This window comes from Geotrypetes seraphini, chromosome 1 (genome assembly GCF_902459505.1).
Source record: "Geotrypetes seraphini chromosome 1, aGeoSer1.1, whole genome shotgun sequence".
Lineage (NCBI taxonomy): Eukaryota > Metazoa > Chordata > Amphibia > Gymnophiona > Dermophiidae > Geotrypetes > Geotrypetes seraphini.
Window position 1 is genome coordinate 130,482,220 of NC_047084.1, and position 21,497 is coordinate 130,503,716.

The following is a 21,497-nucleotide window of genomic DNA, read 5'->3' on the forward strand; positions in this document are numbered from 1 at the left end:
TGGAAAGCCCCAACGAACTCCGGCCGCATATGGAGGGCCTCTGAGCATATGTGGATGATGTCACACACATCCGTGCATGCTCCTCGTCCAAAATAAGAGAAGAAGCTTTGGGGAGGGGGGGGGGGGGCTGGAGGTGGAACAGGGCAGGATCAGGGTTTCCTGGAGAAAAATATGGTAATCCTAGTCTCATATGATCTAGATCAGTGGTTCCCAACCCTGTCCTGGAGGAACACCAGGCCAATTGGGTTTTCAGGCTAGCCCTAATGAATATGCATGAAGCAAATTTGCATGCCTATCACTTCCATCATATGCAAATCTCTCTCATGCATATTCATTAGGGCTAGCCTGAAAACCCGATTGGCCTGGTGTTCCTCCAGGACAGGGTTGGGAATCACTGATCTAGATGACCTATGAAAAATTGGGCTTCACCTGTGGTAGACTAGGGTCACGAATCACTGAAGCAGTGCATATTTCTAGTGGGTTGGGAAGAGAGGAAAGAAAGACTGCCAGCCAGGTCACTCTCTCTCTTATCTTTCCTCAGGTCCTGTGAGAGCAGCCCGTCACTGTGGCGAATGACCGCAATGAGGGAGAAGAGTAGGCGACAGGCCGTGCGAGGCCCGGCATTCATGTTCCACGGCAGAGCTACCAGCCTGACGGCAGAGGAGGAGCGCTTCCTCGACGCAGCAGAGTACGGCAACATACCTGTGGTACGGCGGATGCTGGAGGAGTCTCAAACCCTTAACGTCAACTGTGTGGACTACATGGGCCAGAATGCTCTGCAGCTGGCTGTGGGCAATGAGCATTTGGAAGTCACAGAGCTGCTGCTGAAGAAGCCCAATTTGGCCCGGATCGGGGATGCGCTGCTTCTGGCCATCAGCAAGGGCTACGTGCGCATTGTGGAGGCACTTCTGAGCCACTCTGCCCTGGCTGGGAGTGGCTGGCTGGCACTGAGCCCTGGTGAGCAGGAGCTGCAGGATGATGACTTCTACTCTTACGATGAGGATGGCAGCAGGTTCTCACCCGACGTCACTCCCGTCATCCTGGCCGCTCACTGCCAGAAGTACGAAGTGGTGCACATGCTCTTAAGCCGGGGGGCCCGCATCGAACGGCCCCATGACTACTTTTGCAAGTGCAGTGACTGTGCTGACAAGCAGCGTCACGATGCCTTCAGTCACTCCCGTTCCAGGATCAATGCCTACCGTGGGCTGGCCAGCCCAGCCTACCTCTCCTTGTCCAGTGAGGACCCTGTACACACAGCCCTGGAGCTCAGCAATGAATTAGCCAAGTTGGCCAATATTGAGAAGGAGTTCAAGGTAATCCGAACTGTCATATAACATCAAGCTTGGTACATGACATCTTGGTTTAGACAAAAGTTGTATCCTGTGCTTAAGGGAAGTGTATAAGATACTATGTACAGTAAAACCTTGGTTTGCAAGACAAGCAAACATTTGATTCAGTTTTAACTTGATATACAAGCAAAGTCTTGCAATATGAGTACATACAGTATACACGCGTCACATCATCACAACTGAGCCGATGGTTCTTCTCTCTCTAACCCTGCGAGGTCTTGCAATACGAGTACATACAGTATATATTTAGGGACTAAACTGAAGAGTACCTTAAAGCAAAAACATCCAAACTTAAACTTCACACATGCCTCCATCGGCAGCCAATGCAGGAGTTGGTAGGAAGACGTTACATGATCGAACTTCTTCAATCCAAAAATCAGCCTGACTGTCGCATTTTGCACCAGTTGTAATCGCTGCATATTCTTCTGGGAAATTGCCAGATGGGCGATATTACAGTAATCAAGTTGGCTTAGTATAAGGGATTGTACCAAAATTCTGAATGATGAAGCATCAAAATATGCTTTAATGGACCGAAGCTTCCAGAGAGTAAAAAGACCCTTTAATCTAACCACAGAGTCACCTGGTCTTTCATGGCTAGGCAGCTAGCACAGATTTGAATAGCTCCAGTGACTGAGTCTGACGTACCGCATCAGGCAGGTTGTTCCAGGCATACGGCGCAGCAAGGTAGAAGGGACAGAGTTGGGAGTTGGCAACAGAGGAGAAGGGTATAGACAAGAGAGACTTACCCAATGAATGGAATTCCCGGGGTGGAGTCTAGAGAGATAAGAGAGGAGAGACACTGATGAGCTGCAGAGTGAATACATCTCTAGGTCAAATAGAGGAGTTTGAACTGTATGTGGAAATGGACAGGGAGCCCGTGAAGTGATCCGAGAGGGGTAACGTGAGCATAATGAAACAGCAGAATAAGAGGCATGCAACAGAATTACGGCGCCTCACACCACTGTAGGCGTGGCTCATGCCAGAAGTAGCATTAGGTGTCTTCAAGCACCTACGGAAGTGTGATTCATAACAAAGGTAGGTGGCGAAAGTGTAGGCCTGGAAAACCCTGGCCTACAGTTCCGGCACCTACCTTTGCCAAAGGTGCAATTCTCTAACCGGCACCGTCGGTGTGATTGACATGCGATCGGCGTTCGCTTTTAAGGCAGCCACCAACAACGGCACTGGTTAATCCAGGCCTCAAAGGACAGATCACTCCAGTGTAGCACAAACTACACCGGTTGCTTGTGGATCAATGCAACAAGTTGAAATTGTTGTGTATAGTGTTCAAAGCTTGGCATGCAAAACCTCCAATGTATTTGGCTAATTAGATATTGCTCACAGAGATCCTCACGCTCTAATTTAAATCTTCGGTTTATATACCGGATCATCTCCTGAAGGAGCTCAACTCGGTTTAGAATTGATTAAGTTAGAATGGCATAAGATCAAGCCTATAAGAGGAGAAGCCTAAGGGTAAAATAACGGTTCAAGAGGATGCGAAGGTTAAAATTAAAATATAAAATTAGTTATAAGTTGATTTAAAAGGTTAGGGTCAGATTGTTACTATAGCACTTCAGCAGAAAAGAGCTGTTGTCATAACCTGGTCTTGGTCATGTCGAACTAGCCTTGACAGGAGGCCCTGCTTTGTGGAACTCCTTGTTTGACAAGTTTTTGGATGGCATGTCTAATCTAATCTAATTCTTACTCTTATATACCGAATCAAGGAGCTCGATTCGGTTGACATAATTAGATCGCAAAGAAAGATCCATCATTATTCATTGGCGATGAAATGTAGTGGTTTTTAAGGTTTTGTGAAAGAGCTGAAGAGATAAACACAACCTAATTTAAGGAGGGAGTCCATTCCATATCGCAGTTAGTAAGAATGGAAAGGAGGGTGAATTTTTACTAATGGACTTGATTCCTCTCAATGATGGAAAAAATCGTATTTATCTTTTAGGAAACTGTTGAAGAAACAGTATTGTTTCAGCAACTGCAGTGTTCAAATAGTATATCATAATTTTTTAATTTTTTTAAAATCTTTATTGATTTTCCAAACTTCCAATGTGCAAACAAACAATTTCAAAATACATAATAATACAAGAAAAGCACATTAAACTTTTAGACATTAATGAACAAATATTTTCCCCCGCCCCCCCAAATAATCAGAAAGAAGATACCTACAAAAAACTACCCATATGCTCCCTGAATTAAACTTCAATGCAAACCCCTCCCCCTCCCACCCACCCACCCTGGATGTTTATGCTGAAAGGTCAATAAAATAAAATAAATTATCATTCCTTACAATACTTAGCCAATGGTTCCCAAACATCCATAAAATTCTTGTACCGTTCCTGTTGTATGGCCATCGAACGTTCCATTTTAAACGTATAACACAGAGATTCCCACCAGAAAGTATAATTCAATCTATTCCAATTCTTCATAATGATTTGTATGGCAACCCCTGTCATTATAAAGAGCAGTTTATTATTCCGAGCTGATATTTGACTTTTTGCTCTCATTAATGTAAACCACCTACTACTCTGTCTTAAACAAACCAATAAGGGAAAACCCTATCCTAATCTAATAACCCCAAATTGCCTAAATATACTTTCTAAGCTAAAAAAAAATAGATAATTGATGTTCCTTATACTTTTTCCCTCCCCAGAATTTCCTATTTCCAAAATCACTCAAATTTCTTATATCTCAAAACACAAATAAAACCCAAAGTCTCAATAAATTTTACAGAAGATATTAAACTTCCAAAATAGTTTATCGAATTTTCTTCACCAATATTCCCTCATGACATTACACAGAAATCTCACAGACTATTTCTAACACCCAATAGTCTTGGTATCAAACAGGATGGTATCGTACGTCAATGCCACTGGATTTACCAATATACTGTTCACTTGATCCCAGGTAGATCTCCATAATCTAAGTATCAAGGGACAATAGTACAGTAAATGATCCAACGTCCCAGCTTTGAGATGACAAAAATTATTAAAGGGTATTGCAGAGCACCAAATGGATTTCTATCGATCGAGCTGTTAAAACTTGGTATTCTTGTAATATGCTGATGCACTTTGTATCAAACCGAATGAAGATGTACTTTGCATTTATATATTTTTATGCACACTGCTGAATACTTATGTGGTAAATCAAGAATAATAAATCCAATCCAATGAAAACAGCTGTTATTATAAAAAATTAAGGCTTTTATTTACAGTACAATCTAACATGGACAGATGAGTGACTCAGAAAGGTTACACAGCTTAGGAAAATAAGAGATGCGTATTCTTATTGGCCAAGTAGCAATGAGAACACAAACACACCCTAGCTATGCTCAAAGTTAGGCAAATATTATTCTCCTTTGTAATAACAGAGAAGGCTTATATTAGGCTGATGAAGACATCTCCTGGAGAGATGAGCATGCCCTTGCATCGCTCTATGGTACGGCCACACCTCGAATAATGTATGCAATTCTGGTCTGCTGCATCTCAAAAAAGATTGAGCGGAATTAGAAAAGGCACAGAGAAGGATGATAAAAATGGTAAAGGGGTTGGGACAACTTCCCTATGAGAAAAAGCTAAAGCAGCTAGGGAACTTCAACCTGGAGAAGAGACAGCACAGGGGAGATATGATAGAATTAAACCATAAAGAGACAGTCTAATGTCACAGCCCGATAAGACAGGATAGACGACAACGACGGCTAAAGGGGCTGTCTTATCGGGCTATGACATTAGACTGTCTCTTTATGGTTTAATTCTAAACCCTATGTACTATTGGCACACACAGTGCCGTTCCTGACGAAGCTCCTTATTGTGAGCGAAACGGAGATCTTCCGTCGTCATGTCATGAAGCTAAGTACTTCATAATTCATAATGCCTGAACAAGAAAGTACTTTACGATAGATGAAAAATTAGTACATCATAATATCTGCAAATCTGCAAATAAGCAAATAAGCAAATAAGTTTTGAAATAGGAGAACATGAGAAAATAGGAGAATATACAGGACCAATGATAGCTCACTTGTGATATACAACGGGCCTTTAGCTGTGAGCGCTTGAGATCCTTAAGTATTACTCCTGTAGATCCAGCTGGATATTTTCTCTTGTGTTTTAGCCTTATTGGATGATTATTTAGTCTATTTCTAGAGACTACACGCCTTAAAAAATATATATATAAACAGCATGGAATCAATGATTGGATGTAACAGTAGATCGTTATTTATCTCTAGAGAATTACACTGATCAAATGATTAAAAAATGTTTCGTGATTTTGTGGAAACTTAGAACCATCAAAAAGTTTTTTGATTCAGCTTCCTTTAGGATATTAGTATAATCTACCATTTTATCCACCCTAGATTATTGTAACATCTTTTACTTGGGGTCATTGGATGACCGTTGGATGATCAAGGAATAAAGGGAGCACTAAAGGAGGACAAAACAATCGCCGACAGACTGAACACATTTTTGCATCTGTATTTACCAAAGAGGACATACACAGTATACCCTCAGGCTATATGCTGGAAGTGAAAATGGGAAACTGATAGGGTTGACGGTCAGTCTAGAAGAGGTATGCAGGCAGATTGATAGGCTTAAAAGCGATAAATCCCCGGGACCAGATGGCATCCATACAAGGGTCATCAAGGAACTGAAAGGGACCATAGCTGAACTGCTTCAATCTATCGATCAAATCGGGAAAGATTCCGGAGGACTGGAAGGTGGTGAATGTTACGCTGATCTTAAAAAAAGGTTAGACTACAGAGGTGAGTCTGACCTCAGTACCGGGAAAGATGGTAGAGGCACTGATAAAGGACCGCATCATTGATCACCTTGACGGACATGGTCTAATGAGGACCAGCCAGCACGGTTTCATCAAGGGCAGATCTTGTTTGACAAACTTGCTGCACTTCTTTGAGGGAGTAAACAGGCAGATAGACAAGGGCGACCCGGTCGACATTGTATATCTGGACTTTCAGAAGGCGTTCGACAAATTGCAAGCCATAGAATCGAGGCTGAAATACCCATGTGGATTAAAAGATGGCTGGAGCATAGGAAACAGAGAGTGGGGTAAATGGACAATACTAGGACTGGAAGAGCGTCACTAGTGGGGTGCTGCAGGGCTTGGTGCTTGGACCCGCGCTCTTCAACATCTTTATAAATGATCTAGACATAGGGACGATGAGCGAGGTGATTACATTTGCGGATGATACGAAGCTATTCAGAGTGGTGAAGACGCAGAGGATTGCGAAGACCTGCAACGTGACATAATCAGGCTCGAGGAATGGACATCGACATGGCAGATGAGGTTCAACATGGATAAATGCAAAGTGATGCATGTCGGGAACAAAAATCTCATGTATGAATACAGGATGTCCGGGGTGGTACTTGGAGAGACCTCCCAGGAAAGGGACTTGGGAGTTCTGATCAATAAGTCAATGAAGCCGGCCACGCAATGTGTGGCGGCGGTGAAAAGGGCAAACAAAATGCTAGGAATGATAAAGAAGGGGATCACGAACAGATCGAAGATTATCATGCTGCTGTACCAGGCCATGGTGCGCCCTCACCTGGAGTATTGCGTGCAGCACTGGTCGCCATACATGAAAAAGGACACGGTACTACTCAAAAGGGTCCAGAGAAGAGCAACTAAGATGGTTAAGGGGTTTGAGGAGCTGCTGTACAGTGAAAGATTAGAGAAACTGGGCCTCTTCTCCCTCAAAAAGAAGAGATTGAGAGGGGACAAGATTGAAACATTCAAAGTACTGAAGGGGATAGACTTAGTAGATAAGGACAGGTTGTTCATCCTCTCCAAGGTAGGGAGAATGAGATGGCACGCTCTAAAGCTGAAAGGGGATAGATTCCGTACGAACGTAAGGGAGGTTCTTCTTTACCCAAAGAGTGATAGAAAACTGGAACGCTCTTCCGGAGTCTGTCATAGGGGAAAACACCCTCCAGGGATTCAAGACAAAGTTGGACAAGTTCCTGCTGAACAAGAACGTATGCTGGTAGGGCTAGTCTCAGTTAAGGCGCTGGTCTTTGACCAGAGGGCTGCCGTGTGAGCGGACTGCTGGGCATGATGAACCACTGGTCTGACCCAGCAGCGGCAATTCTTATGTTCATATAAAAAATCACTCACCAGACTGTGTCTAATACAGAACGCAGCAGTACGGTTGATTTTTGGTTTGAAAAAATCTGACCACTGACCAGGATAATTGCACACAAGCGTACTTGTAGCTACTCTAGGGTTGTAAAAATGAAAAATGAAAAAAATGATGCAAAGTATTTTATAAAATCAAAAACGTATTATTTATTTGTTATCAAATCTCATTGATTATAAAGTTATTAATTAGTTATCAGTTGCATCATGAGAATTATTACAGAAACCAAAAGCTGGCCTTGCTCGTAACAAATTCCAATGTTTTACCAGTTACACATCCATATATATCCTAAATGACGACATTCCTTTGTTACAATCTAACTGGAATCTAATTGGTCCAAATTATTTTTTCCCATATAAGGTTAGCTTCATATAGGCGTGTCACAAATAACATTCTTATACCTATAAAGTTACATTCTCATATTAAGCTTACATATTTTATAAAAAGAAGAAATACATAAACAGATATTGTAATATACTCACAAAGACTACTCAGACTCAGCTTTTAATTCCTTTTCTGTAAACTCATCTCTGTCTCACTAAGACTGAACAAAGAAAGATGGAAGGAGCAGTTAACTCCCCCTCCCATCAAAATTCTAAAAAGTAGAAAAAAGTTGCTTAAGGTCAGAGGTCAAACACCAGATGTAGCCTTATCAAGATCTCTTCAGGATTTCAGATATATGAAAAGTAAAATAAAATATTATTCTAATCTACACTTGTTAATTTGTTACCTATAGCTACATAAACACCTATTGTGTAATTTTACTGACTTACTTACTTACTAAAACTTAATTTTGGATCTATCCATACAATGATACACATATGGTTTCGATCTGTCTTTCCCATTGCAGACTCAGGTCATTGCAACCTCAGGGCCCCTTGGAATGTAGATACCAGGTCAAAAGCCAACTCCTGTCTGCCTATAACTCCCAGAGGATCGGCCTAGTTCAGGCTGGTCACTCTTCAGAACAAAGAAGCCCTATAAAACTTAAGCTTTGCCATCTGGGGTAGATTTGCTATGGTGGTTATCAATTGCAGAATGTCTTAGCCTGCCTTCCTGTACACTCAAGCACATAAGACATGTGTCAAATCAATATGTTAAAGTAAATTCCTGTCTTCTACTTTTGTATTTACATAGAAACATAGAAACAGACGGCAGATAAGGGCCACGGCCCATCTAGTCTGCCCACCCTAATGACCCTCCCCTACCTTTGCCTTGTGAATAGATCCCATTTGGCCTTAAAATCAGGCACGCTGCTGGCCTTAATCACCTGCAGTGGAAGACTATTCCACTATTTCTGATTATTATATTCCAGCTTATCCAATTTTCACATATTTAGCTACCAATACTACATTCTCACCTGCTCTTGGATTAGGCCCTATCTATCAACAGGTTTTTCTAACTAGTAAATCCTGGTGCAATGTGAGAAAGTGTAATGGCTGAATTTTTTATTATTTCATGTTTGCTCATTTCATCACCCCTACCTGTCCAGGTAAACCAAGCTGGCCCTCCTCAGGTCTACTTAAGGCATAGGACAAGGTCATCACCACGTGAGTCCTTTTTATTTACAACTTCACTGGCTACCTTTTGAGGCCAGAGTTATTTTTAAGTTCGGTTGTATTTGCTTTAAAGCATTGTTTGGCTTAACTCCAGCTTACCTATCCTCTCAATTTAAATTATGCATGTCGAGTAAAAAGGCAAGAAATTCTTGCATGTTTATGTACCCCACGCGAAAAGCTTGCCTTTTCAAGAGTTCATTGGAACAGACACTTGTTTTCCAAGCTGGAAAAATGAACTCAAGCCACTCAATCTTCCATCGCCCAGGTATGTTAGATAGATTTGTGAGCCCACCAGGACAGCTAAGGAAAAAGGCTTGAGTACCTGATTGTAAACCGCTTAGATAACTTTGATAGGTGGTATATAAATACCTTACATAAAGAAATAAAAGGAAATTCAGACTTAAACCACTTAATGAAGACCAGGCTATAAACATAACAGCTCCACACCATTCCTCAAGAGGGACAGAGGAACATTAGTATCATAATCAGTTATCTTTAAGAAAGTTATATAATTCAATAGGATAATTAAAAACATACTCATTGCCTCTTTAGTTAATTGTACATTTGCAGGCAAAATGGCCTCCACAGTATGGAGGGGGGTGCTGAAAAGTTCTCAGCCCAACCAAGAAGAGAATGACGTGGTTGTGATTCAATCAATGATCTGAAACAAGGTCAAAACAGAGAATTTCGTTTCTGCAAATTGGCATTTAAGGAAATAATATACCAAGAATACTACATTACATTACATTAATGGCTTATATTCCGCCTGTACCTTGCAGTTCTAAGCGGATTACATCAAAAAGATAACTGGACAATTCCAGGAAGAGAAATACAAATAAAGAAGTTGGACCTAGTACAACAAAAGGATAGCTGGACTTTTCCAGTAAGAGGAATGCAATTAAAGGCGTAAGGTCTAAAACAATTTTGATGTGAGGATTCTAAGAGGGGGCGAGAGGGGAAAAGGAAGGAGTTAGGACATTTGGGTGAATTTCTTGAATAGTAGGGTCTTGATTTCTTTGTGGAAAGCCTTGAGGTCAGTTGAAGCTGTCAGTAGGTTGGTGATGGTGGGATCCAATTTAGCTGCATGTGTTGCTAGTAAGTTGTCATACATCTTTTTGCGTTTAGTTCCTTTAAAAGGGGGGTAGGAGAAAGGGGATTGGGTTCTCCTCTGTCTGGTTGAGAGGTTCCTGTTTAGACGGTTGTTTAGGTGGGTGGGTGCCGTTCCGTTTAATGTTTAGAATAACATGCAGTATAGTTTGAATTGGATGCGGGCTTGTATTGGAAGCCAGTGTGAGTCTAGGAAGGCGTTGGTGATGTGGTCAAATTTTCCAAGGGAAAATACTAAAACATAAAATTAAGGATGGGTAATGAGGATCAAGATGGCTGCCGACTGACCAAGCTGAGCGTCACGCGTCGGTGAGCTCGTTACTTACTCAGACTCTGCTGGATCAGTTTACCCCGAGATGCTCAAATGGAGAGGGAGAAGCACAGCTGGGGCCTCGCAGAGCTCTGGTGTACCTGGAATGGGCAATATAGAAGAGCTAATCCGTCACATGCAGAGCACCCTTCAACAGTCGGAGGTTGTCCTGCTAGAGATGCCCCGATTGGGTGGAACGGAGGTGATCTCTTTGGGACTGGAGACTACACTAAGCCCCGATACGAGGGCTCCGCCCCATGCCCTCAGGTTACCAGCTCCCCACGGGCGGGGGAGCTTTCCGAAGAGGGAGCTTGTCCTGCTCTGGAGGCTGATGATATTCATGAAGGGAGCATGGAGCCAGACTCTCTGTGTTTGCAAGAGAGTCTGTATGCAGGAACTGAGGAGTCAACTGCTGATGGGGACGGTCAGACTCAGGAGAGTGTTCAACAGGGAGAACCATCATCTGGAGAAGTATTTGCAGTCCGTTTTCCTCAGCTTCAAAAACCCCTTGAGGTAACATTAGATTCTATCTGGGACCTGGTTGCTACCATTCCAAAATTAATAAAACCACAATTTGTTCAAATAGAGGAGAAAATAAAAAGTCAAGCTAAGGATATTCAGAATTTGAAATCGGAAACATCAGAGTCTAAAAAAGCAATTGTCAGCATCAACCAAGAGTTATCTAAGACCAAACAGCTTCATGAAACATTTATTAAAGATAATACCAATCTTAGGAGAAAGCTTGAATCTTTGGAAAATTTCTCCCGTAGTAATAATTTAAGATTGGTGAATTTCCCTAAGGTCCTAATGATTACTCCTCGGGAAAAATGATATGTGATGGAAATTTTGGGACTCACTGAGGAAGTGATACCACCACTTACACAAAGTCTATTATCTTCCTAATAATCACCAGAAACACCAGCAAGAGGTTGTACAGGAAAATTTGGATGTGTCCACTTTATTGGAATCTTCAAACAGTGCCTGCAACTTTATTACTAACAGTGGCTTTGGCCCCAGATAAAAACTGGCTATTGAGACTTTCTTTAAACAGAAACAGAAACTTTTTTTTACAAATGTATCCGGATCTTGCCAGAGAAACCCAGAGACTCCGTAAATAATTTTATTACTAAAACCAGGAGTGTTATCCTTTTTATTTATGTCACCCATGCAAATGTATAGTGCATTATTCCTCACAGAAATATGTCTTTTTTGAACCTTTCCAGCTGACGGCTTTCCTGTCGTTGTCACGCCTGGAGAAAGAAAAAGATAAGATCTAGCCCTAGATAAGAAGTATTTTTAGGAAACTCTGAGCTCAGTTTAAATCAGTCGTGGCATAATACATTTTTCTTATTAAAATTGCTCTTGTTCCATCTTGATCCGGCAATGAGGACTTGAGTTAAAAAATTTAAGTAAACTTTATGTTATGTTATGGATTCAATTCTGATTAATATGAACATAAGAACTACCATCTCCGGATCAGACCTTAGGTCCATCAAGTCCGGCGATCCGCACACGCGGAGGCCCAGCCAGGTGTACCCTGGCGTACCCTTAGTCACTCATATCCCTCTATGCGCCTTGCAAGGAGATGTGCATCTAGCTTGCCTTTAAATCCTAGAATGGTGGATTCCGCAATAACCTCCTCTGGGAGAGCATTCCAGGTGTCCACCACTCGCTGCGTGAAGCAGAAGTTCCTGATATTTGTCCTGGACTTGCCCCCCTCAGCTTCAGTCCATGACCTCTTGTCCAAGTCACATTGGACATTGTAAATAACTTTTTTTCCTGCTCTATTTTGTCGATTCCTTTCAGTATTTGGAAAGTCTCGATCATATCCCCTCGCAGTCTCCTTTTCTCAAGGGAGAACAGTCCCAGTTTCCTAAGTCATTCTTTGTAATCCAAGTTCTCCATACCTTTTACTAGCTTCGTTGCTCGCCTCTGCACCCTCTCCTATAGTTATGTACTTTTGACTTGAATTTTACTTTCTGTACAAGTTTATACTTGGTAAATAATTATAAAATGATAAATAAAAACATAAAATTAATTAAATGTTTAATTTATTAATTTCTTTAATTCAATTCATGCCCTAAAAACTAACAACATTTATTTCATCTACATTTAAAATCTACAATAACATGTAATACAAAGTGCAAAGTGCTACTAATGACAAAATCATAGGCTGGGAAAAGCTACAGGTACTATCTAAAGCAGGGGTGCCCAACACGTCGATCGTGATCGACCAGTAGCTCAGGAAGGCAACGCGAGTCGATCGCGCAGCCCATCCCGGGCTCCGTGATAGACTCGTGTTGCCGTCCTGATCTACCGGGCCGATCATCCTTCCTCTCCAGTGTTCTCTCTAGGGCCTTTTAGCTGGGCGGTCCGCCCAGCTGTCATCTGCTGCTGCCGCCACTGCTGAACATTTAAAAAAAACAAAAAAAAAACGGCTTGGAGATTTCAGCCCGTAGCGAACTTATACTCCGTGGCTCTAACGTGTGCGTGCCGGCTTCCCTTCTCTTCCCTCCGAAACCGGAAGTTATGTCGGGGGGGGGAGAAGAAGGGAAGCCGGCACGCACATGTTGAGAGCCCTGAAGCAAGCGTTCACTACGGGCTAATGCTGGAGACAGGTTAGTGAAGCATTTGTTCTTCTTCCTGCCGAGTCCTGCCTACTTTCTGTTTCCGCGAAGGCAGGACCCGGCAGCATTTCCCCCAATAGGTTAATCACGATCTTGGGCTGATCAGCCTTCCTCTTCCCGACGGCAGAATTGACGTCGGGGAGAGGAATGCTGGTTGGCCGAAGCAGGGAGAACTTGGGGCCTGTTATTGGTGGCGTTTGAGTCCTGGTCCCCGATGGCAATGGCAGTGGCAATGGCTTGGGGGAGGGCAGGGAGAAAGAAAGAAAAAGGGCAGGCAGGGAGACAGAAGGAAAGAAGAGAAACAGAAAAAAAAGAAAGGGAGGCAGAGAGAAATAAAGGGCAGGGAGAGAGGAAGGAAAAGTTGGGAGAGGGTACGAGGTCTGGAGGAGAGGAAGCATACAGGCTAAAAGAAGGGAAGAAAGATTGGATGCACAGTCAGAAGAAGAAAGTGCAACCAGAGACTCATGAAATCACCAGACAAGGTAGGAAAAATGATTTTATTTTAAATTTAGTGATCAAAATGTGTCTGAATTTATATCTGCTGTCTATATTTTGCACTATGGCCCCCCCTTTTACTAAACCACAATAGCGGATTTTAGCGCAGGGAGCCAATGAGCATCGAGAGCAGCGCTGGGCATTCAGCGCAGCTGCCTGCGCTAAAAACTGCTATTGTGGTTTAGTAAAAAGGGAAGGGGGGTATATTTGTCTATTTTTGTATGGTTGTTACTGAAGTGACAGTGCATAGAATCATCTGCTTTGACCTCTTTGAAAAACCCTGGAATAGGAATGATAATTAACATTTTCTAAGCGTACAGTGTGCGTTGTGTTTTTTTTAAATTTTATTGTTGGTAGATCATTTTGAGTTGGTCATTTTAAAAGTAGCTCGCAAGCCCAAAAAGTGTGGGCACCCCTGATCTAAAGCTTTTAAATAGAGTCCATCAATCAATCTTCAAGGCACTTAATGATGTTAAGTATTGAAGCCATTCAGACCCAATGAAGCTCACTTAACTTGATGATGAGTCAATGAAAGTCCCAATATCTCCTTGAGTTGTAATCCGTAGACTTGACCAAGCCAGTTGTTCCTTATATTCATGATCCAATAAGAAATGCTTAATCAGTCCTGAGGTTCTCTCTTCTTAATCCTTATTGTTTTCCAGTTTTGATTACTTTCATGGTTCAATCAGCATAAGCCTCCAACTCCAGCTGAGTTTCAGTTGAGTCCATCATCAGGGAGGTTGAAGATAGAAGTACCAAAATTACTTCCGATACAAATCTCCGACTGAGAGTTCCTGCTGGGAAACATCAATTTCAATGAATTGAATATCAGTAATTAATTATATTTACCCTACTTTGTATAGTTGTGTTTAACTTAATGAAATAAGACAACACTCTTTTCAGCTACAGGGGCAAAATAACGCTCAGAATTTAAGAAGTTGGTTGGTTTGCCTGAGAATTGTTTAGCACCCCGTCATTTTAGCTGGGAAAGGATCCCCTCCTCATCCCCACAGGCAACAAAACAAAACAATTTCATATTTAAGGTAGCTTTTCATCACCCCCCCCCCCCCCCCGATGTTTAGTGGCTTGTATCCAGAAGGAGTGGCTTCTACCCAGGTAAGACTGCTCAGTACAAGCATAAAAACAAGTGTTTCAAACCTTTCTGAACATGCTGACATCACTTTTGTGTGAGTTAAGAGAGGTGTAAATATATGCTGTAACGTGTCTCCTTATTGTCTTCGTGTTTGTTTTCAGAGGAAACTCTTTAACACAAAGTTCATACTCGCAATATTGTGCCGATATGGCAAACTGTCTAAAGAAAAATCATAGTAACATAGTAGATGACGGCAGATAAAGACCCGAATGGTCCATCCAGTCTGCCCAACCTGATTCAATTTAAATTTTTTAATTTTTTCTTCTTAGCTATTTCTGGGCAAGAATCCAAAGCTTTACCCGTTACTATGCTTGGGTTCCAACTGCCGAAATCCCTGTTAAGACTTACTCCAGCCCATCTACACCCTCCCAGCCATTGAAGCCCTCCCCTGCCCATCCTCCTCCAAACGACCATACACAGACACAGACCGTGCAAGTCTGCCCAGTAACTGGCCTTAGTTCAATATTTAATATTATTTTCTGATTCTAAATCTTCTGTGTTCATCCCACGCTTCTTTGAACTCAGTCACCGTTTTTCTCTCCCTCTCTTTCTTTGTCTTACTCTCTCTTTCTTTCTTTCTCTCTTTCTCTCACTTTTTCTTTGTCTTTCTCTCGTTCTTTCTTTGTCTTTGTCTTTCTCTCTTTTTCTTTCTCTTTCTCTCTCTTTGTCTTTCTCTCTTTTTCTTTCTCTCTCTCATAGTAACATAGTAGATGACGGCAGATAAAGACCCGAATGGTCCATCCAGTCTGCCCAACCTGATTCAATTTAAATTTTTTAATTTTTTCTTCTTAGCTTTACCCAGTACTGTACTTGGGTTCCAACTGCCGAAATCTCTGTTAAGACTTACTCCAGCCCATCTACACCCTCCCAGCCACTGAAGCCCTCCCCTGCCCATCCTCCTCCAAACGGCCATACACAGACGCCTGATGTGCTAGCTGAATTTCAATCAGTGTCATTAAATTAACTAAGAACACTTTTTAAGTTCTCAGTAGCAAAGAAAAACTTTTCCTTTGTTGACCAGTGTTACAAGAGAGTGTGAGTATCGTTCTCCTATAGAAACATAGAAGATGACGGCAGATAAGGACCGTAGCCCATCAGGTCTGCCCACTCTACTAACCCACCCCCAAGTCTACAATCCTAGGGATCCCACTCCTGGTGACAGGTTCCCTTGGCTTAACCCTCTAAGGCAGGGGTGTCCAACGTCGGTCCTCGAGGGCCGCAATCCAGTCGGGTTTTCAGGATTTCCCCAATGAATAGGCATTGAAAGCAGTGCATGCAAATAGATCTCATGCCTATTCATTGGGGAAATCCTGAAAACCCGACTGGACTGCGGCCCTCGAGGACCGACATTGGACACCCCTGCTCTAAGGGATATAGAAACATGTACTGTATGACTTTCTCATATGGTCAACTGGAGTTCAAAGTAGTAGAAAGAAACCCAGCTGAAGATTTAAAAATGAATTAAAAAAGGTAGATTTATAGGGAGTCTGACAAAGCAGTTGAGGTAGGTGCCCCAGCAAAATGGGACATGCGCAGTTAGGAGCTGGTGATGGGGGAGAAGGGCCCAGATAAGAGCAGCTTGCCCAATGATTTGCAATAACTCTGTACAACAGGGGTGTCAAAGTCCCTCCTCGAGGGCCGCAATCCAGTCGGGTTTTCAGGATTTCCCCAATGAATATGCATCCAATGAAAGCAGTGAATTCAAATAGATCTCATGCATATTCATTGGGGAAATCCTGAAAATTTGACTGGATTGCAGCCCTTGAGGAGGGACTTCGACACCCCTGCTGTACAAGAAATCCCCAGAGGTGCAGAATAATGATGTATCTATGAGAAGCTGCCCAGGTTGCTAACCCATGTGAGTTTTGCGGTCCTATTTGTGTCCTGACCCCCCGTTTGGGAAGCTCCGCTGTATGGGATCTGGTCTTTGTGTAGATCATAAACTTTTGGAAGCTGGAAAGAAGCAGTAAAGCAAAGTATTATTAGAAAAAAGCAGACACTGACTGTGAGAAGTTCAAGTTCATTCCTGAATGTCCTTGAACCTGAGCACTCAATGAGAAGATATATGCCAAAACGGGAACTACGCTTACAAACAGCAATGAGACTGTCCTTTGAACAAACTCATGATGTGCACCAGTGTTCCCGCTAAGCTGCGTTGGCCTGCGCTCACGCACAAAATATTACATCGCAGCGCAAAGTTTCTCTTCACAGCGCACACACGCGTCGGTAAGGTAAGGGGACGCATTGGGGGGATTGCACTTCCCCACAATTGCCATGCTTCGGTTCCTCTTCTTCCTTCCTTCCCCCCCCCCCCCCCCCGCGGGACCCTGCGGCACCATCAACTCTTACTCCCTCTAATGTCGGCCCTGCAGCTCCAGACTTCCTCGCACCTTCTCCCCTCCCCCTTTGGATCGCTATTATTTTAAATGTTATAGCCGCGGAGCTGTATCCATCAGTGGAGATGTCTAACCTCGGCCTGCCCCGGAACTCTTACTGCAGCAGACGCCCGTCTAGGCAGGAACAGGAAGTCACTGTTGCAGTAAGAGTTCCGGGGCAGGCCGAGGTTAGACATCTCCACTGATGGATACAGCTCCGCGGCTATAACATTTAAAATAATAGCGATCCAAAGGGGGAGGGGAGAAGGTGCGAGGAAGTCTGGAGCTGCAGGGCCGACATTAGAGGGAGTAAGAGTTGATGGTGCCGCAGGGTCCCGCGGGGGGGGGGGGGAGGAAGGAAGGAAGAAGAGGAACCGAAGCATGGCAATTGTGGGGAAGTGCAGAGCTGCAGGGAAGAGTGTTGCGGTACCCAGCTGGAGGGAGAAGGAAGATGAGGGAGGGAATTAAAGGAGATGCCAGGGCTTGGAGCGTAGGAGGAAGGTATGCCAGTCTAAGGGAAAAGGAAGGGGGAGATGTGAGAGCATGGAGGGGGAGCGAAAGATGGAAGAAAAGGAAAGGAGAGAGATGCCAGAGAATCAGGGAAGGGGAGATACCAGACTATGAGGAGAGGTGTGGGAGAGGGAAGGCGAGGAGAGAGATGCCAGACCAATGGGGTGAAAGGAGAGATGGAAGGGGGAGGCATACAGTTTCTGGAAGGGACATAGAAGGAGAGAAGATGCCATATAGGGGAAGAGAGACGGCAGACAGTGGATGGAAGGAAGAGAGTTACAAGAAGATGAGGAAAGGAGAAACCACAGAAGACAAAGGTAGAAAAAAATTTCTATTTATTTATTGCTTTAGGAGACATGTGTCACTGTTTCTGTGAAGCATTGTATGCAGAGTCCAGCTTCTTGCTGGTTCAATTTAACCTTTGTCTATGTATTTTTATTTTATCCCCCCTTTTACAAAACTGTGAAGCGTTTTTAGCACCAGCCTTGGTGGTAGCAGCTCTGATGCTCAGAATTTTATGAGCATCAGAGCTGTTACCTCCGTAGCTAAAATCCACACTACAGTTTTGTAAAAGAGGGAGGGGTTAGTTTGTGATTACATATTCCTTACTAGGCGAAGGTGTTTTCTGTGTTCTGTGTGTTCGAAAGACATGGTTTTCTGTTAGGATTGACGGTGTAGGATTGATCTGTGCTGGTCTGGCTTGTTTAGTTTTACAATGGGTGTATTGATGTACTGCTCACTGCAATATGTAAGATGCTGCCTTTTCCTAGGTACTCATGTGTGACGTGTGGTTTGTTACTAAAAATCATGTTTTTCTTACAGATGGGGGGGGGGGTGCCAAAAAATGATGGGCCCCGGATGTTACATATGCTAGGTACGCCACTGTATGTAAAGATACCAGAAAGCTGGCGTAGCAAAAACTTCTAAGTTTTGAGTATTTAACCCTCCCACAATCTCACGGGCACTCGTTTCAAGTTTATTGAGATTTTGATTTAAACGCAATATCAAATATTTTCAATGCGTATAACAAAAATAAATTTGGGGAAATAAATAAAACCATTTGAACCAGTGTTCCCGCTAAGCTGCGCTGGCGTGCGCTGGCGCACAAAATATTACATCGCAGCGCACACGTTTCTCGTCACAGCGCACGATCGGAAGAGGCGTACGGCAGATGGCAGGGCGGCGAGAGGAGAATCGGGCGAGTTGGCTCATAACTTGCTGGCGCCCGATATTTTTGGCTCACGGTGAAAAAAGTTTGCTCACAACACCCGCCCGCTTAGAGGGAACACTGATGTGCACTATAAAAATATCTGGATGGCAGCGATCCCGGTGGTGGGCCGAGGCTATGGAAAGCAATGAAAGCGTCATTGAGGTTGTGTTTTGAATTTAGAACCTTTAAAAAAATGGTTAAAAACCCATCTATTTGTTAGAGCTTTTTATAAATAAGAAGATATTGGTAGTTCTTTCATAAGGACCAAAGTTGATCTGGGGCACTGATATTTTACGTGATTTTCTGTGCGTAGATGTTCAAATTTGTACATTTTTTAAGTGTGTCTTTTTACATTATGTATGTGAAGTTGTTATCCACCCAGTTGATAGGCGGACTATAAATTTAAAAAAATAAATAAATGAATATGGTCATATTTTGTTTGTGCCTCCTAAGCAGATCCATTTTAAGACTTGGAAACTAACAGAAACCCACTTTTCTCCTCTCTGCAGAATGATTATCGGAAGCTCTCCATGCAGTGCAAAGACTTTGTAGTTGGGGTTCTTGACCTCTGCCGGGACTCGGAGGAGGTGGAGGCCATCCTGAATGGGGATATCTGCTCTGAGCCTATGGAGGTGCAGAGACACAGAGCATCACTGAGCCGCGTGAAACTGGCCATTAAATATGAAGTGAAAAAGGTAATCCCATGTGCTACAGAATCCATCTTTATTTTTGTTCATGATTATTGCCCAAAACTCCCAAAACCTACATTAGCACGCCAACTGGAAAACGCATGGTTAATGTGGAAGCACTTAGACCCTGACAGTTAGGCATGCCTAGCCGATCTAGGCACCTCACTTAATTATTTAAAATGCTGAATTGGCATCGATAATGAACAATTAGCAGCTCATAATTGGCAGCAATTAAAATTAGGCGTGGTTAGGGGGCAGATCGTAGGTGGGGCTTGGGTGTGTTTTGCATGTATGCGCCTACTTAGATGTCTTGGCTGCTGGAACACCCATCCCTTTGGACGTCCAACTTTATTCGCCATGTTTGACCACACAGCTGTCCAAGTTCCATTTGGACGTGGGAGGGACCAACATTGTAATGGACTGACCACATAGACATCTCAATAGAGCAGTGGAGAACTTTAGAGGGCACTGCTGTGAACTTCACATAAAGGTTGCCAGATGTGCATCTCACCAGAACCTCCTTCTAATGTATGCTGAGCGCTCCAAAACTCACCCCAAACCCACCTGTCTACCACCCCAATAGCCCTTATGATTGCAAGTGGCACCTATATGGAAGTAGAGTAGGGTTTTGGTGGGCTCATACTTTCCACCATAAATGTTATGGTTAGAGTGGCTTATGGACCTGGCTTTTGCTCGCTATGGTTCACTAGTCCACTCACCAGGCTACTTAAGACATCTGTGGGATGCTCTACTAGGTTTTCCCATACCAGATGCTGCTGTTACTGTTTCATTCAGAATTTTGGAGCTGGGTGGGGGATCAGTGGCCACTGGGGGAGTGTAGGGGGGGTCATAACTTAATCCTTCCATTGGTCATCGGGTCAGCTTGGGCACCTTTTTGGCACTTAGATGCTTTTAAAACAGGGTCCAGCTCAGAACATCTAAGCTCCGTCCAGGATGTCTTGAGAAACATTTCATTATTACCGCAAGAGGTCCAAGTTTATGTCGCCCGAAGCCTGCACGTAACATGCCTCCAACACGCCTCCCTTTAGTCTTGGACATACATCCTGGCCAAGCTCCACTGGCTTCCGATAATCGCCAGGGTCCACTATATATGCGCCTGTTTAACTTTCAAAATCCTATATGGTATCCTCCCTCCCTTTATCCCTCTTTCTTGGAATTCCTCAAACTCTAATACCACCAGATCCTCCCACAAATTAAAACTATCCTTCCCCTCGCTAAAAGGCATTTCCCACACAGGAAAGCTAGGGACCTCCCTCCACTTCAAAATCACTGAGCTCTGGAACAACCTTACTTCCCCTCTTCGGAACTTGAGCTCTCTCCAAGTTTTCCGCAAACATCTGAAAACCTGGCTTTTCTCAAAAAATGTAAGTCTCCCTCCAACTTAGGAATCAAGGAAACTCTTATATCTTGGCAGCCCAAGTCCTCTAAATTTTCTTCACACTTCTTCCTCTAACCCTCTGTTGTAGTTCCTTCTTATTTCTCCTACTGTAAACCGCGTCGAGCTCTACGAACGTGGAGATGATGTGGTTTACAAACCTAAGGATTAGATTAGATTAGATTAGATTGGCTAGAACGCCTCACAAGAAGTCCAGAAATACAGTTTTGAAAATCAACATCGGACGTTATGGCAAGAAAATGTCCAAGTGCCGATTTATGCCATTTTTTTGGACATCTTAGAGTTTTGAAAATACCCCCAAAATCGTCCTTATCTCTGATAACATTAAAAAGCAAGAGGTCTTTTACTAAGCTGCGCCTGTAAGTGGTCTTAGCGCATCCTAATGGTACACTGTCAATATTGCACAGAACAATTCCGTTCCCTCAAATGCATGCACTGACAAGTGTGCGCATGAAGGGAGCAGAATTTTCGGGGCACAACTGTAAGTGTAATGGGGGGAAGGGGTTTGCGGCAATCTTCAAATTGAAAGCACATCGACA

At 43.2% G+C, this 21,497-nt stretch overlaps 1 protein-coding gene across 4 annotated transcripts in view; it reads left to right on the top strand.

Annotated features, from left to right (window-relative positions):
* Positions 1 to 21,497, top strand: part of TRPC3 (transient receptor potential cation channel subfamily C member 3) — a 95,350-nt gene that overhangs the window by 29,106 nt on the left and 44,747 nt on the right. For all 4 annotated transcript variants that reach the window (XM_033938647.1, XM_033938663.1, XM_033938639.1 and 1 more), the window contains exons 2-3: positions 542 to 1,313; positions 19,362 to 19,547. In XM_033938647.1, the coding sequence (XP_033794538.1) occupies positions 573 to 1,313; positions 19,362 to 19,547 (927 nt within the window). In that variant the 5' untranslated portion in view covers positions 542 to 572. The remainder of the gene's footprint in view (positions 1 to 541; positions 1,314 to 19,361; positions 19,548 to 21,497) is intronic.